We start from the raw sequence: 14552 nt of genomic DNA, 5'->3' as shown, positions 1-14552 counted from the left end.
TCAGTGGGTCTGGGTCAGGGCAGGGGTAGGGTCGGGGCCGAGGGACGGGGGAGCTGCCGTGGACCTCGCGGGGGTGTGGGGGAGACGGGACGAGGGGCACGTGGCCACAGGCAATTTCCAAGTGCTAACCAACCAACTCAAGCTGGGATTTTTCTCCGTGGGGGTGAAGATAACAGAGGCGTCACTCAGAGACAGGAGCAGGAGGCCGGCTGGCGTGATGTTAACAAACAGGGCTCTGCTCCCGCCTCCGCCGCGTCTTGGCTGTGTGACCTCGGGGGGGTTACTGCACCCTCTCTGGGCCTCGGTCTCCCCAGCTGTCTGGTGAGAGAGAAGCTGCAGCTACGACACAGGTTGTTGGGAGGACGAAGCGAAGCAAGAGAAATTCCCATGCTGACAGCAACCATGACTGCCGGGGCGGGAACATGGGCTCGGAAACGAAGGGACGAGACTGTGTCATTCACTGTCGCCCAGAGGCCAGCAGTCCCCAGAGGGATGGAACAAGAGCCCTGAGCCGTGGGCCACTGCCTGAGGCCCCGGCATGTTTGAAATTTTCAGCTCAGATTCAGGAGCTGATCGGTGTCCTGCGTCTATCACCCAGGAAAACCAAACTGTGTTAACAAGCCTATCATTAAACCGCCACTAAAAACGGCAGTGAAGGAAAAACAGCAGATGCCGAGTTCCACAGCGTATCCAGCTGCCAGCCCGGGAAGAAGGCCGAGCTGCTGGGGGTGGGTGGCCTGGCTGGCCCCCCCTGCGCACCCCGTCAGCCCCTGCAGATCCTGGGGGAGGGAGGCCGGGGACCCCTAGCCGTGCAGCGCGCGCTGGGGTCCCACCTCCTGAGTTAGCCGCCGCGTGAAGAAGGGGTTCAGGTACTTGGCGTCCAGCCACACGAAGCCTTTGAGGTCCTGCCGCCTGATGTAGTGAGCTTCATACTCCTCCTCCGTGAGCTCCGACAAGTGCTCTGACTCGATGGTGTTGCCCTGTGTGGGGAGGGAAGGTCGTCTCATCTCAGGGTCGTTGGCCGGCCTCTTCCAGGGTGCACCCCTCCTCGCCTACCCAGCAGCCACCTGTGTCCCCAACCCTAACTGTGCTTTCGAATCAGTGCAGGGCATCTGTGGGCAGCAAAGCGCCTCCTGGGAGCCCGCAGGGAGGTGGGAAGGTTTATAAAAACATGATGGATACCCAGGAATAAATCAGAATTATGAATAAATCAGAATTTATTTGTGGGCCGGGGTTTGGTTTGTAAGCTTTCCAGGTGATTCTAATGGGCAGGCAGGACTGGGAACTGCCAGTCTAGGTGATTTCATTCGCAGCAAACTGAACAAGGGAGGCTCCTTTTGTCATTTTTGCTGGCAGTTGCACTAGCTGGGGTTCTGTTCTGGGCTGGCTCTGGCCGGCCTGTCAGTGTGTGTGTGTGTGTGGCGGGGCAATCCTGGGGGGAACTGGAGAGGAATGAGGGCAACTACCCCGTGGCAGGGCAGGTCTGCAGGGGGAGGAGGTCTCCCGGGTTCACCGGGTCAACGCCAGCACATCTCCAGGCCCCAGGCCCAGAGCAGCCCCACCCCCTGCAGGGACGACCCGAGGCCACCAGGGTGTGAATGTAGCATCTGCCACGCGGCTGGAGGAGCGGCTCTGAAGCCACAGCTAAGTGGCCTCCACTGGGGGCCTGGGGGTGGAGCAGGTGCAGGGTGTGGGAGGGGGCGGGGAGAATCACCTGGAGGGCTTATGAACCCACAAAATGCTGGCCGCCCCCAGGCCCACCTGCAGAGCTCTGATTCAGCAGGTCTGGGATGGGGCCCACTAATTTGCATTTCTAACAAGTTCCCAGGGACCTCCACCTTGAGGGTGTTGATGGAGAGCGTGGTGGTGAAGAGCACAGACTATGGAGTCCGTGACCCCTCTGTGCCTCAGCACTCTTGTCTGCAAAATGGGGATGAGCAGAGAGCACCTGCTTCCTGCGGGTTATCAGGGCGACCTGAGACGGTGCGAGGAGAGCACAACCACAGGGCCTGTGCCGCAGAAAACATTCCCTAAATAGCAGCCGCTCTTCCGCTGGGTAAACATCCTGGTTCTGCGGGAGCCAGGCTTCAGCAAGCGTGGCTGCGGGGCCCGCAGGGCAGCGGCACCTAGCAACCTGCTCAAAATGCAAATTCCCTCCGGCCGCAGCCCAGCCCTGGGAGACCGGGAGCCCTCCACTGATTCTGCCACCCTCTGAAAGGTCTGAGAACCTGTACTGGGGCTGTTGTTAAGAACAGGCCAGAAAGTTGGGGGATGGGGGTGGCCGGAGACGGGCCTCTGAGAGAAGGTCCCGCTGAGCCAACCCCACCCGTGATCACCCGCCTGTGACCACCCGAGGGCTTCCTCCCAGCAGGGCCTTGGCTGAGACACAGGCCAGGGCCGCACAGAGGCCTGAGACCAAGATCCGGCCAGACCTGAGCTCCCCCGTGGGAAAGTGGGCTGTGTCCCCGTCACTGTCTCCCAGTTGAGGATTTCTCTGCTTTCCTTGACTGAATATTAAGTTACTAATGGCCTCAAATAAGGGAACTAGAAAAAGAGGTATTTCTAGAACTGGGGGTGGGAGGGCGGGGACGGTGCAGGAAGGTGGGCTGAGAGGCCAAGGCCAGCCTCTGCTCCTGTCAGGGAGCCTGGCTCGGCACAGGCGGCCTAAGGGTCAACACAGGGCAAGGAGGCCCCCACCGCCGCTGACGCCCGGGACAGACCGCCCACTGGCAGGGGCAGCCACAGGGGCAGGAGGGTGGCTGGGAGGAGGCAGGGATCTGGGAGCCTCCGGCTCTCTGCAGCTGGGCCCTGGACACCTCGCTGGTCTGTCCTTGGGGGAAGGCACCGCAAGCACCTTCCCCTCCTCAGGCCCCCAGCGGGAGGCTTTCAGTAAACGTGGGGGAGGGGGATGACGTGACTTTAAAAGCTTCCACAGGGTGGTGCCGGGACAGCCTGATGTGGGTCCACGCTCCCACTCCACGGCGTCCGGGGACAGACACCCACAAAGGGCCGCAGAACTCCAGTCCAACCTCCTTCTGAGTGTGTGGAGGCGCCGAGATCCTCAAATCGTGTCTCATTTCCCCACTTCCCAGCTGCGGTGGAGACCAAGCCCCTGCCCCCGCCCCGGGCCCCCGGGCCCCCGGGCCACCAACCATCTTCTCGGTCTTGCTGAGGATGACGTCCTTCTTGTTCCTGCGGCGCGCCTTGGCGTCCTCGATGTCCACGAGGCGGATGAGGGGCATGGTGCTGCCGCCCAGCAGCAGGATGGTGAAGAGCACGATGATGATGGTGGTGGTGCCGATGAGCTGCCGCTTCTCCATGGGCTCCAGGTCCAGGTGCAGGCTCAGGGCGTAGGGGATGGCCCCCCGCAGGCCTGCGGGCAGGGAAGGGGGTGAGAGGAGCCGCGTCACTGACCGGGAGCCCTGGGGATCTGGGCTCAGCCCTGGCTCGCGCCAGTCGAACGTTCTAACACACCCTACTGTGGAGGACGAGCTCCTCCCGTGAGGCTCTGGGCTGTGAGGAAAGCAGGCTCTGACCGCACCCATCTCCACCTCACGGGGTGGCCACGTAGGTCGAATGAGGTGACCCGCCCCGGCCACGAAGCACCAGGGGCGCGTTCGTGCGTGTCTGAGGGCTCGTCCAGCCCGACGCCCACGTTTCAGGAGCCCGACAGCCGGGGCAGGCCGAGCCGGCACCCCCTCCACCCCCCGGCCCTTCCCGGCGGGGCTGCTCAGGCAGGGCCTGCCGTTCTCCAGCGCACGCAGATGAGGGCGCGAGACTGAGGGAGACCGAGGGAAGGACGCGCCTCCCGGGGCCACACAGCCTGCCAGGCAACAGCGAAGAAGGCGGTTTATGCAACGGCCCCTCGCTTCTGAAGACGCGGCTCTTAAGCAGCTCCTGGCCGCGCTGACAGGCTCGGGGCTGCTCTGCTGCGGGCCGGGGGCTGCTGGGAGCTGCGTCATGGCCTCTTCCTCACTTCCGGTTGTGCTGCCCTGCGTGGGCCGGCTGGGCTGAGGGGCCGCGCTGAGCTGGGAAGCAGCACGTCCTGGGGAACGTCCTGGCCTGCCTGGTGCCCACAGAGGGCACCAGGTGGGGAGACCCCAGGCAAGGGCTCCGGTGCCCGAAGAAGGGGAGAACGGGGCAGGGCACACAGTGGGGGGTCTGACGAGACACGGAGGCCGCAGCGTCACGGAAGGAGGGGCTCTGGCCGCAGCAGCAGTGCACACCCAAGACGGGGACACACAAAGGGGACGGAATTGAGAGAGACACGGAGAGTGGAAGCTACAGGCCACAGGCGTGAGCGGGAGGTGGGGTGGCCGGGGGAGGGACGGGCACGGACGACGGCGGGGCGTCTAGGAGGCCGTGCTGCGCGGCGGTCTGGGCGCGCGGCCTGGAGTCTGGCTCCTGGGTCACCCCCAGGCCTCTCGGGCCGAAGTGACGGATTCAACTCCACCTCTCCACTGTCACGCGGGACTAGAAACAGGGCCTGCCGGGTCGGTGGCCGGAGGACAAAACGCTCAGCACAGGACAGCGGTGCACCCAGCCAGCGCTGACTCGGCCACACCTCTGCTGTGACACACGTTCTTGTCTCCCGTGGGGGGTGACGCCGCAAAGAAGAGGCTGGGCAGGAAGGTAAATTCAGTCCTAGACAATGAGATCTCCACAGCGTCGAAGGAGGATTTAGACACGAGTCGAGATCTAAGAGCAAACAGCTTTGGGAGCGTGGGAACTTGATGGACGTTGGCACCACAGGGATGGGTGAGCTTGTGAGAACACAAGAGCAGAAGCAGGTCTGGGGCTGAGTCCTGAGGACGCCAGTGTTTGAGGGGTTGGTAAAGGAGGAAGGGAACCTGAGAAGACCCCAAAGGGAAGGAGGGCAACCAGGAGCATGGCCTGGAGGCCCAGGGAAGAGGGTCTCCAGGCAGAAAGCAGGTCGGTGGGAAGGAGGAGCTCAAAGCCGTGGAGGTGGACCGGACGAGGGCTGCCCCGTGCAGGTCTTGGCTGCAAAAGGTTGCTAGGTGACCTGGGTAAGGCCAAGTTCAGGCCCATGAACAGGAGGTGAGGAAGCAGAGAAAACAGGGGAGAACAGCCCACTTAAGGAGGTCTGGCTGCAATGGGAGACGGGAAGCAGCTGGAGGGGGTGTGCGGAAGGGATTTTGGTTAAGTTGCTGGGTTTTTGCTGGGAAAGAGAACCTTCAAGAGTTTCAATGATGATGTCTCAGTAGAGACAGAGGTTGAAGATCCAGGAAAGAGGGTGAAAATCTGTGGTGAGAGGGCTTGGGATGGCCTGGGACATCAATAGCTGGGACCAACAGCTCTTCACTGTTTAAAACAGCACCCCCATTCCCCACAGAGGTCTCTTATCATGCCCGCCTCTCCCAAACTGCTCACACAACCACGTAAAGGATCTGATACATCCCTTAGACTTTGAGATTTTTAAGACCTTGGGTCAACTACTCTACAAAAAATTTTTTTTTCTCGTTGGCAAGAAAGATTGAGAAAAAGTTTCTCTCACTAAACATACATACATACCTCACACACACATACATATGTATATATTTTAAACCAGGTCTTTTGAAAGAGGAGAGAAATCTGCGAGAAATGTACAGATATGCTGTTGGATAGAAAACAGCTTATAAAGCATGTTGCTGTACCCCGACCCACACGGAATAATTATAATATTTAAATAAGAAAGTACAAAGAACTGGATGTATTGCTCAAAAATAAATTTAAAGATGCCTAAGGATCCAGTTCGTTAGGAGCCAAAGATGAAATCATTCCCATCCTTTAAAGAGTACAGGAATTTGCACAGAAACTGAAAATGTTCCAATCAGCTCTCAGAACTCTGACTGAATGAAAAAAAAATATCCAAACCTGGCCTGTAGCACGAAAGAGTTTAAACTTGAACCTTTTTTTCTTTTGAGCCCCCCACTACTTGCAGGCGGGTGAGGGCTGCCCCCTGCACGTCCTGCCCCGGACTGCCCGTCCGTCGAGAGGAGTGCGAACAGGACAGTAAACCTTGGCTCCACCTCCTGTCATCACAGGAACCCAAGCAAGTCCTTTGCCCTTGAATCTGAGCTTCCTCATGTGTTGAAGAGACATGCACTACCCATTTGTCTTGCAGTACAGAGCCTGTGAGGGGCACTGTCTGTGAGGGACTCGCCCGGGGCCGGTAAATGGGGGGCCAGTATGATTTTTGCCTTATGAGGGGCGCCCGGTTTCAAAGGGCTCCAGCAGAGACCACATGTGCTCTCTACACCGTGTGTGCCCCTATAAGAGCTACTTTCTTTCCAGTGTTAGTTCAACATTGGACTTACCGCTAAACCACATGATGAACATCATCTTCGGTGTGATTTTATGATCACGGAAGAAATTCAGGAGGTAGGAAAGAGGGAAAATGTTCACTGCTCTGCCAAACAGTACAAGCACCTGTGAATAGCAACAAGTTTTAGTCTTAGACAGAAACCTCTGGTCTTTTTCAAGCTGAAGCTTGTTGAAGCGAACACAGACCTTGTGACATGCCCATAGTAAGTGCAGCCCTCCCCCTGGCCATGAAAGACATGAATGACAGGGCTAGGCAGAGGCCCAGCTGGGGCGAGTTGCTGGAGATGCTAGTTTCTGCGAGTCTGGGAGAGGATCGCACTTTGTACGTTATGTTTCTGTAGCCAGGAAGAGAGGACTAACAAGGTATCAAAGCCAGCTTTAAGCTGTGACAGCAGAACAAAACCAAATGCCAAGAGGCCATGCCGAATACCCAGGGATTAATTTAAGGGCAATCGCACTCTTCCAAAGGTGCTCCACCGTGGAACGGGCCTGCGCTAATCATTCTAATGGGCTAGCTCTGGAGAGACAGACAAGGTGTTCCTGCCTCTCCCGTGGCCCCCCACCCCTCCCAGGAAAGGAGGGATGACTGAGAAGGGCCTACACACAGTGCTGCTCCCCAAGCAAAAGGAATGTGTAGGTAGGTTCTGGAAGGAGGTCACATGCACCCTGCCTGGCCGATTGCTTGCCAAGGCTTTTGGTTCCTAACCATCCCCAAATTTGGTCTTAACAAAATGTAGCTTTAGGTAAGGTTTAAATCTTATCTAATTGGATACCTAGAACAACTTATTAATTTACTCTTTTTTCATCTTGGTTCTCACCACAACTAACTTAATAATATGTACACAACGTACACATGTACATTCGGCAGGCTCTAAGTTTATTCTTTTAGGAAGCACAAATTGAATGTGCTTTGGACTGTTTGCCTTGGATGGTCAAGTTAACAATGGCTCCCAATCATCTAACATTTAAATATCGGACAATGTGCCAAGCATTTTATATGCATTATATCTTGTTAAATTTAGATCCCTGCAATGCTCTTATTACTGGTATTGCTATCTCCATTTTAGGGAAAGTAAATGGAGACAGAGAGAGGTTAGGGGACTGGTCCAAGCTGACCCAGGCAGGAAGTGGGGAGCCATGCCCCAAACCCGATTCAGCCCCCAAAGCCTGTGCCCTTGACCACTGAGCGAGTCTGAGGTAACCCATCTGAATAGCAGGGGCCGTCGCCGGGAAAGGCAGGGCCGGCCTGCCTGTGTGCTCGGGGGAGACCAAGCTCCCACTCCAGAGCATCTTCTCATTTTCCTTTTGCTCCTAGCCCACGGCGGAGGGAGCCACCTCCTTGTTTCACCCACTGAAATCCAATCTTTGATTCCCGCACTTGTGTTTCAGGTTTGACCAAATGTGGCCCCTTTGACCCAGTGAGCACACTAAAGACTATTATCCTTTCTGTAAACAACTTTTGCTTTTCTCTTTGTCCTGAAACCTGAGTTTGGAGGACAGATTAACAGTAGCAAAAGCAACGAGCTCCTGCCGACTGAGAGGTGGAAGCACCCATACTACAAGGAGAAACATCATTTCCCTTAGGGCTCTTTAGCTCCTCTGTGCCTCAGTTTCCCCACATGCCAAACAGGTGGGCCCCACTGGTTTGCACATGGTAGGTGACAGTGCTAAAAAAAAGGTCTGCCTCTCAACAGCTGGCTTCTGTTAAGTGGCACTGGTAATAAAAGTTAATTGAAGATGAATTATGATAATTGAGCAACAGTAAGGCGTGCTTCTCATGTGTCTTAAATTAACGGTGGATTTTAAAAGGACAACAAAGATCAAATTAGGGATTGCAGTATGAATCAGCAGGCGGGCTTATGGGAGACAAGCTCACACTGAGGGATGAGAGACCTGGGAGCACCAGGCTAAATGCCCACATGTTAGAAGCCATTCATGTCACTTCCATCTGATGCCTGAGGAAACTGCCCCTTTGTTTTAAACACTAAACATTTATTCCCCCCCACTCCCTTCCCCCACAAGATTTGGTTCTACTGTGAAAGATCAAATTCTTTTCCTGTTTTAAATTAATTAATTAATATTTTAACTAGTCTCCTCTTGCTGCCCCGAGTCCAATGGTGAGTTTCCCAAACCTTCTGAATGATAAGAATCACCTGGGATGACTGTTCTGGGTGAACCTCTGGGGAGGTAAGGGTCTGGTAATCTTTAACAACCGTCCAGGGTCACACTCAAAAATGGACACATTTGAAGAAAACCACAGTGAGAAGTAAGTATGTGCATTATAAATTACTCAGAAAAAGTAGAAAATGAAAAGAAATCATCCCCAATTCTACAACCACTGTGAACATTGTGCTATATTTTTGACATTTTTTTTTTTTACGCATGATGTTTTTACATGGTTATGATCAATTATGCATTCAATTCTGAAAGCTGCTTTTACCATCTAACATAGAAACACAGAAACTTGTACTTTTTGGAGAAGACCATAACCTTTAAGGCCATTTAAAATTTAAAAAGAAGCAAAAAATTATTTTCCAAGGATATTCATTCACTTACCCTTTAGTATGTTTGTGATTCTTTAACAAAAGAAACTTGAAACAGAAGAGTGTCTATGTAGCTGTTGACCTTGAGCAGTTAACAGTTACATAAATGAATCCAGAACATGTGGTTATTGATCTACAAATAAGTAATTAAATAAAAAACAAGGAAAATACTTACTATGCACCAGATGACAAAGGAAATTTCAAACTTGTGAGGGAAACTAAAAATGGACAGGCCAAGAAATGCAAACACACATGTTTCTGAAACAAACCAAAGAATGGATTATTCAGCCCCAACTATTTTCTTCTGACAGGGTACTCGATCATTAAAGCAAGCAAACATTTCACAGTGAGTCAGAATCCACTATAACACTTCGCTTATTTTCTGAAAAATCCTGCATCCGATGCCTTGGTGGGAACTGTGCTTCGATTCGCTCGTTCTCTTCTATCACACGAGCCACACGTGCTTGCTTATTCAGAATCTCCTCAGTTAACGATCCAGCTGTCAAATACCCATGCAAATAAATACTCTCCCACCGGGGAAGATGATAAATATATGAATCTGCCCATTTGTTGCACAGTTATTAGCAAGGATCCCAACTGCAGCAAAGTGGCAAAAATTCAGAGCAAATGACTGCAGGTACCACATAACTAGTGTGAAAAGGGCCCTCGGTTCACTTCCTTGCCAGGGCGGCCAAAGCTAAATGAGTGACTTCACGCATGTGATGCTGCCACAGGTTTGGAAGATGGGCTTGTACCCGCAGGATCTGCAGGAAGAGGGGCATTTCCAACCCTTGGCTTCACTCCACAAGTCAGAAAGAGTCCGACTCCTACTCTCTGGGCAAGCAGGTACTTGTGTATCCAACAAAAAGCACCATATGAATTTCTAGCACTAGGCTCCCTGTTAACACTGTGACGTCCCTCAGAACAGGCTAATAATCAGGGAGACAAGGACTGTATTTTAAAATAGTTGAACATCATAAAACAGAGAGGCTGTTTTAAAACACTTCAGCCATGTTCTTCTCTGAACATGTATCTTTTTAAAACAAGTCTGCAAGCTGGACAGTACACACACCCTTCTCCTCCTTGAATTTTTTTATCTAATAAACATTTTTGTGATCTTTCCAAATCAGCTCATTTAGAACATACTCAGACTATGTTATGCTTTTCCCTGGCGGCATAAATTCCATCATATTGGTATGTCATGGCTAATTTAACAAATCCCGTGTCAATGGACACTGAGGCTGTTTCTATTGCTGATATTACCAGTTACAGCAAATATCCAGGCTCCATTCCCGAGGGTAGCTCTGCTGGGTCAAAGAGCACACGGCTTTGAAACCCAGCCTGACACTGCAATGACTCGCCACAAAAGATGGCATCGGGGCCTGTGCCTGTCAACGGGGCCTGCTTCTCATATGCTTGTGCTGGAAGTGGGTATTAGCAAAACTGAGACATGCCAGTCTGATGGGTACAAAATAGCTGGGTGTTTTGCTTTATATCCCTTTAAGTGTGACAGTCGGGCTCAGAGACCTTCGCTAGGACTTTGTGAGTGGGGAGCTGTGGAAAAAAGACCCCCTGGACCAGGAAGACACAGACCTGGAATCCAAACTCACTTCTTAGCCACGAGGCTGTGGGCAAGTCATCTGACCTCTGGGCACCTGAGCCCCCTTGGCTGCGGAAGGAAGCCTCTGCACGGCCTACCCCGGTCGCCTAGCGCATGACAGGGCAGAACCAGTGCTGGAAAATGAGACGAACCCCGCTGCAGCACCAGGGAGATGCTGCTGAGGACAGCTAGGGCACGGCCACCAGGAGGCCAGCGGAAGGGGACCGTGGGAGAGCACATCCTTCGCTGCCAGGTATAAACCAGGGAGGAGGCGGGGGGTACAGCAGCATGTGGGGGAGCAAGAGCTCACACTGAAACTGCTTAACAGAGTCTCCGCAGTGGACCCCATTCAGCAATTACAGGGCTGGCACAAGGCCCCCGAGTCACGCCCTTCGAGCCGCTCTCGTGGGAAAGGGGCCTGTGGACAAGTTGGGAAAAAGCTGTAACGCTGTCCCCTTCTCAGCAACTCACAGTGTGCGTCAGCTCACAGCGCTCTTGCAGCCCCCAAACTGAAAGTGTGTATCCCCCAGGATTTTCCAGACTCTTGTTGGACTGTGGAGTCTTATCTCACCTAACCCTCACCGATGCTGGTGCCAGGGGACACATTTTTGGAAATGTCACCTTACAACGTTGAAAACGTATCAGTCTCCAATGTTCACGTTTAGTAGTTCTCATTATTTTTGGGCTTAAAATTACAGGAGTCCAATGTTCCAGAAAGTTATCAGGAGTTAGGTTTATGTTACTGAATTTGAAAGCCAGAGTAATAAACAAAAGATAAGGGAGAGAAGTATCTGGCTCTAAGGAATTCTGCTGCCTCTCCTGCCAGGGAAAACAGGAACGACGGGCCGTGGGCAGGCCTGCGCGGGACCACACAGAGGCAGAACTCACCGCACAGGAAGGCCACGGTCCGAAGGGTCTGCTGCATGAGGATCTGGGTGACCGGGGACAGGTTATGGTGCGTGTAGTGGGACATCACGATGCCTGAGAACAGGATGGCCATGATGCCTAGAGAAGGACAAAGAGGCAAAGCACACAGACATGAACAGAGCAGAAAAGCACCTGCTATGTGATACACAAATAATATCGCACATTTTCTACAAGTCACTGGGCCCTACAGTGGTACATGTTTTCAGAAAAAGGAAAAGAAAAGGGGAAGAAAGTACTACCCGAGGTCTCCCAGAGGCCGCAGAGAAATGCTATGGGCCCCGTCTCTGGCAGCTTCCTTACCGGCTGGGTGACCTTGGGCCAAGCTTCATTCCCTCTCCAAGCCTCAGCTTTCTCATCTGGGCAGTGGGACTAACAACACCCTCTCTGGACCTGTCAGGAGGGTAATGGGGATAAGCCATGTACACTGTCCACCACAGGCCCCGGGCTGAGCAGATGTGAGCTGTCACTGTCACCCACGATGGAAGGGGTGCAGGTGAACCACTCTTGGGGCAGAAAGGGAGCGTAAGAATCTGGATGTGGAGAATGGGTGGAAGGGGGCCTCATTTTCAGGTAAGGAAGATGAGATTTTTACAAACTCATTAAATAAACTGCTAAAATGTATCGATTACGAGGGAAAATTCGTAAGCAAAATTGTAGCTCACTCCTGCCACTTCGTAGAGAGAGGGATGCCTAGCTGACTCTCCATTTGGAAAGGGTGAAAATCACCCAACTGCATCAGAACCATTTCAAGGGCTCAGCTTGAGGTCTCAATGATACCCCCCACCCCACCAAGGGCAGGCCCACCCCCTTGTGTGAATAGCAAATTAATGTGTTCTTTCATTCTTCCCTGCCAAGGAGGCTGGCCAGGAACATTCCAGCAATGCTTCCCAGGGGCACACCTGACAAGATGGGACAGGGAAAGGAGAGGGCAGGCTTTCCGTGATCCCTGAGGGCACTGGGAAGGCTATAGCTCATGAGACGTGAACCGTTGCTCTGCTAGATAAGAACGCACACACCCGGACCTCTGGCTGTTTCCCAGTATGCTCCTGCAGGCACTGGTGGGGGGGTCCCCCCCCCCGGACTGCTGACCCTTCCTGACACTGCCACAGAATACAGGGAAGGCAAAGCAATGTGAGACAGAAGGGAAGAGACCAGAACCTGAGACTGGAACCCCATCGAACGGCGGTGGGGCAGCTCACACCGGCTCAGCCCAGGCCCGTGATGGGCACTGCGCGTGGCTTAGCCTCACGACCCCGACGGTTCCATGAGGGGGTGCTGTTAGTCCCGGTGTCCAGATGAGCAAGCTGAGGCTCAAAAGCGGCACGGACACACTTCAGTTTTTATGGACTTGATCCTTAGCATCACCGTCCGGGGCGAAAAGTTCCTAGCTTTTGCACTTCCAAAGGGTTTTCTTTCACTCGTTCGCTTTGAGAAGGGTTATCAAGTCACTGGCAAAGCGGAGACCTTGGAGTTCTTACCTTGATGTAAAAGTCAACCCCAGAGGTGCCTGAGCCACGTTTAGGCCGTGACACGAGTGGCCTTCCATCAACAGTGTTGTCCCACCCACAGGAGTCCCAACACGAAATAACCTCTCTGGAAAGCTCTGGGAAGTCAGAGGTGACAGCGAAAGTTGCCTCGGGACTGAACACCAGCACCCATTGCCGGAGCACCAGGGAGCTTTCCCGCCCACCCTCCCGCGCATCCTGCCTCAGCGCTCTGCAGCAGGGGGCAGGCTCAGCGCAGGAGGGGTCTGGCTGGCTGGGTCACTCTGGTGCACTAGGCCAGGGCTGGAAACCCAGATGCTTCAGGAGCCGGACAATAAAGAAAAAAGAAGGATGACCAACATGTGGGTAAAGAAAGCATAAGCCCATCTAGAACGTTCTGCCCGCAGCCCTGTGGATGGGAGGCCTAAGTGCTGTCAGTCTTCCTTCCGGCTTTTGGAGAGATGCCAGAAATGTTTCTTATGGGAAATCTCCCAGCTTTTAACGACGGCAAATAACTCAAATGTTAATAAATTTTCTGTACAGATAAACAACCCCCTCTGGAAGCTGAGTTTGGACCCTATGAAAATGGGCCCTCTGGCTGGTGAACAGCCAGCCACCACCTTTACCCCAGGCTAGTCTGAGGTCAGGGCATCTCTTGAGTTCTGGGGGCTAAAGCAAAGGGTCAGCAGCATCAGCAGTGGATGCGAAAGCCCGAGGGACAGCTCAAGTGTCTGCCCTATGAGCCCTCCCTCAGCAAAGGTAGCTTCTCCAAGCTTCTCCACCACCCAGACCACCCTCATCCACTGTAGCTGCCACCACACGGGCTGTAAAAACACCAATGGGTAAGTGGTGCAAACAGGCTCACTTGTAGAGCTAAAAGGCATGGGTATTTTATTTTATTTATTTTTTATTTATTTGACAGGGAGAGAGGGAACACAAGCAGGGGGAGCAGAAGAGGGAGAAGCAGGCTTCCTGGAGAGCAGGGAGCCCGATGCGGAGCTCGATCCCAGGACCCTGGGATCATGACCTGAGCCGAAGGCAGACGCCCAACGACCGAGCCACCCAGACGCCCCTTTTATTTTATTTTAAAGACTATTTATTTATCAGAGACAGAGAGAGACAGAGCACGAGTGGGGGGCAGAGGCAGACACTTAACCAACTGAGCCACCCAGGCGCCCCAAAGCATGTGTATTTTTAAAAATGCCCTATAAGGAAGAATTCCTGACACATGTATTTCTTTTAGAAGGCAAAATCATTTGAGGAAGTAGATAATAGCACAGCAAAATGGACATCGTCAAGGAAGGAAAGAAGGAAAGAAGGGAGGAAGGGAGGAAATCCATTTCTAGTTTCAGTTAAATCCACTATTTTAAATGTCATGAACAATGATGATGAATAGAGACTCAAGTCCAAAGGCAGAAGGTGAAGGGTGTCTATCGTGGTATAACTTCCACTGTATTGCACCTTACTGTGGGTAAAATATGATGAACTTCCCGAAGGCTGGATCAAACCACAGTTTTGTTAATTACCTTAAAATAAAACTGTTTTGCTATAAAACATCCAGACTCAGAGATATAGAGCCAGAGACTCTCCATTCACACTGTCTTGCCCCCAGGTAACTACTATTAACAGTTCCCCATGTAGGCCGCCAGTTCTTTGCCCATGCTATAACAAAGC

General features: G+C 53.1%; 1 protein-coding gene across 7 annotated transcripts in view; it reads right to left on the bottom strand.

The window, feature by feature from the left end:
- The window catches only part of SLC9A8 (solute carrier family 9 member A8), a 79442-nt gene that overhangs the window by 15277 nt on the left and 49613 nt on the right, over positions 1-14552 (bottom strand). For all 7 annotated transcript variants that reach the window (XR_008506944.2, XR_010405921.1, XM_045885947.3 and 4 more), the window contains 5 exons: positions 11356-11472; positions 9043-9125; positions 6318-6429; positions 3153-3373; positions 834-980 (listed from right to left, as the gene is read on the bottom strand). Coding sequence is in view for 5 of the 7 variants with exons in the window: in XM_045885947.3 (XP_045741903.1) it covers positions 834-980; positions 3153-3373; positions 6318-6429; positions 9043-9125; positions 11356-11472 (680 nt within the window). In the remaining 2 variants the exon portion in view is untranslated. The remainder of the gene's footprint in view (positions 1-833; positions 981-3152; positions 3374-6317; positions 6430-9042; positions 9126-11355; positions 11473-14552) is intronic.

Source organism: Mirounga angustirostris, unplaced genomic scaffold (genome assembly GCF_029215605.1).
Source record: "Mirounga angustirostris isolate CCGP_5_RB_7025 unplaced genomic scaffold, mMirAng1.0.hap1 SCAF_10, whole genome shotgun sequence".
Classification (NCBI taxonomy): domain Eukaryota; kingdom Metazoa; phylum Chordata; class Mammalia; order Carnivora; family Phocidae; genus Mirounga; species Mirounga angustirostris.
The sequence above is the reverse complement of the archived record's forward strand: the minus strand, read 5'-3'. Positions and strand labels throughout refer to the sequence as shown.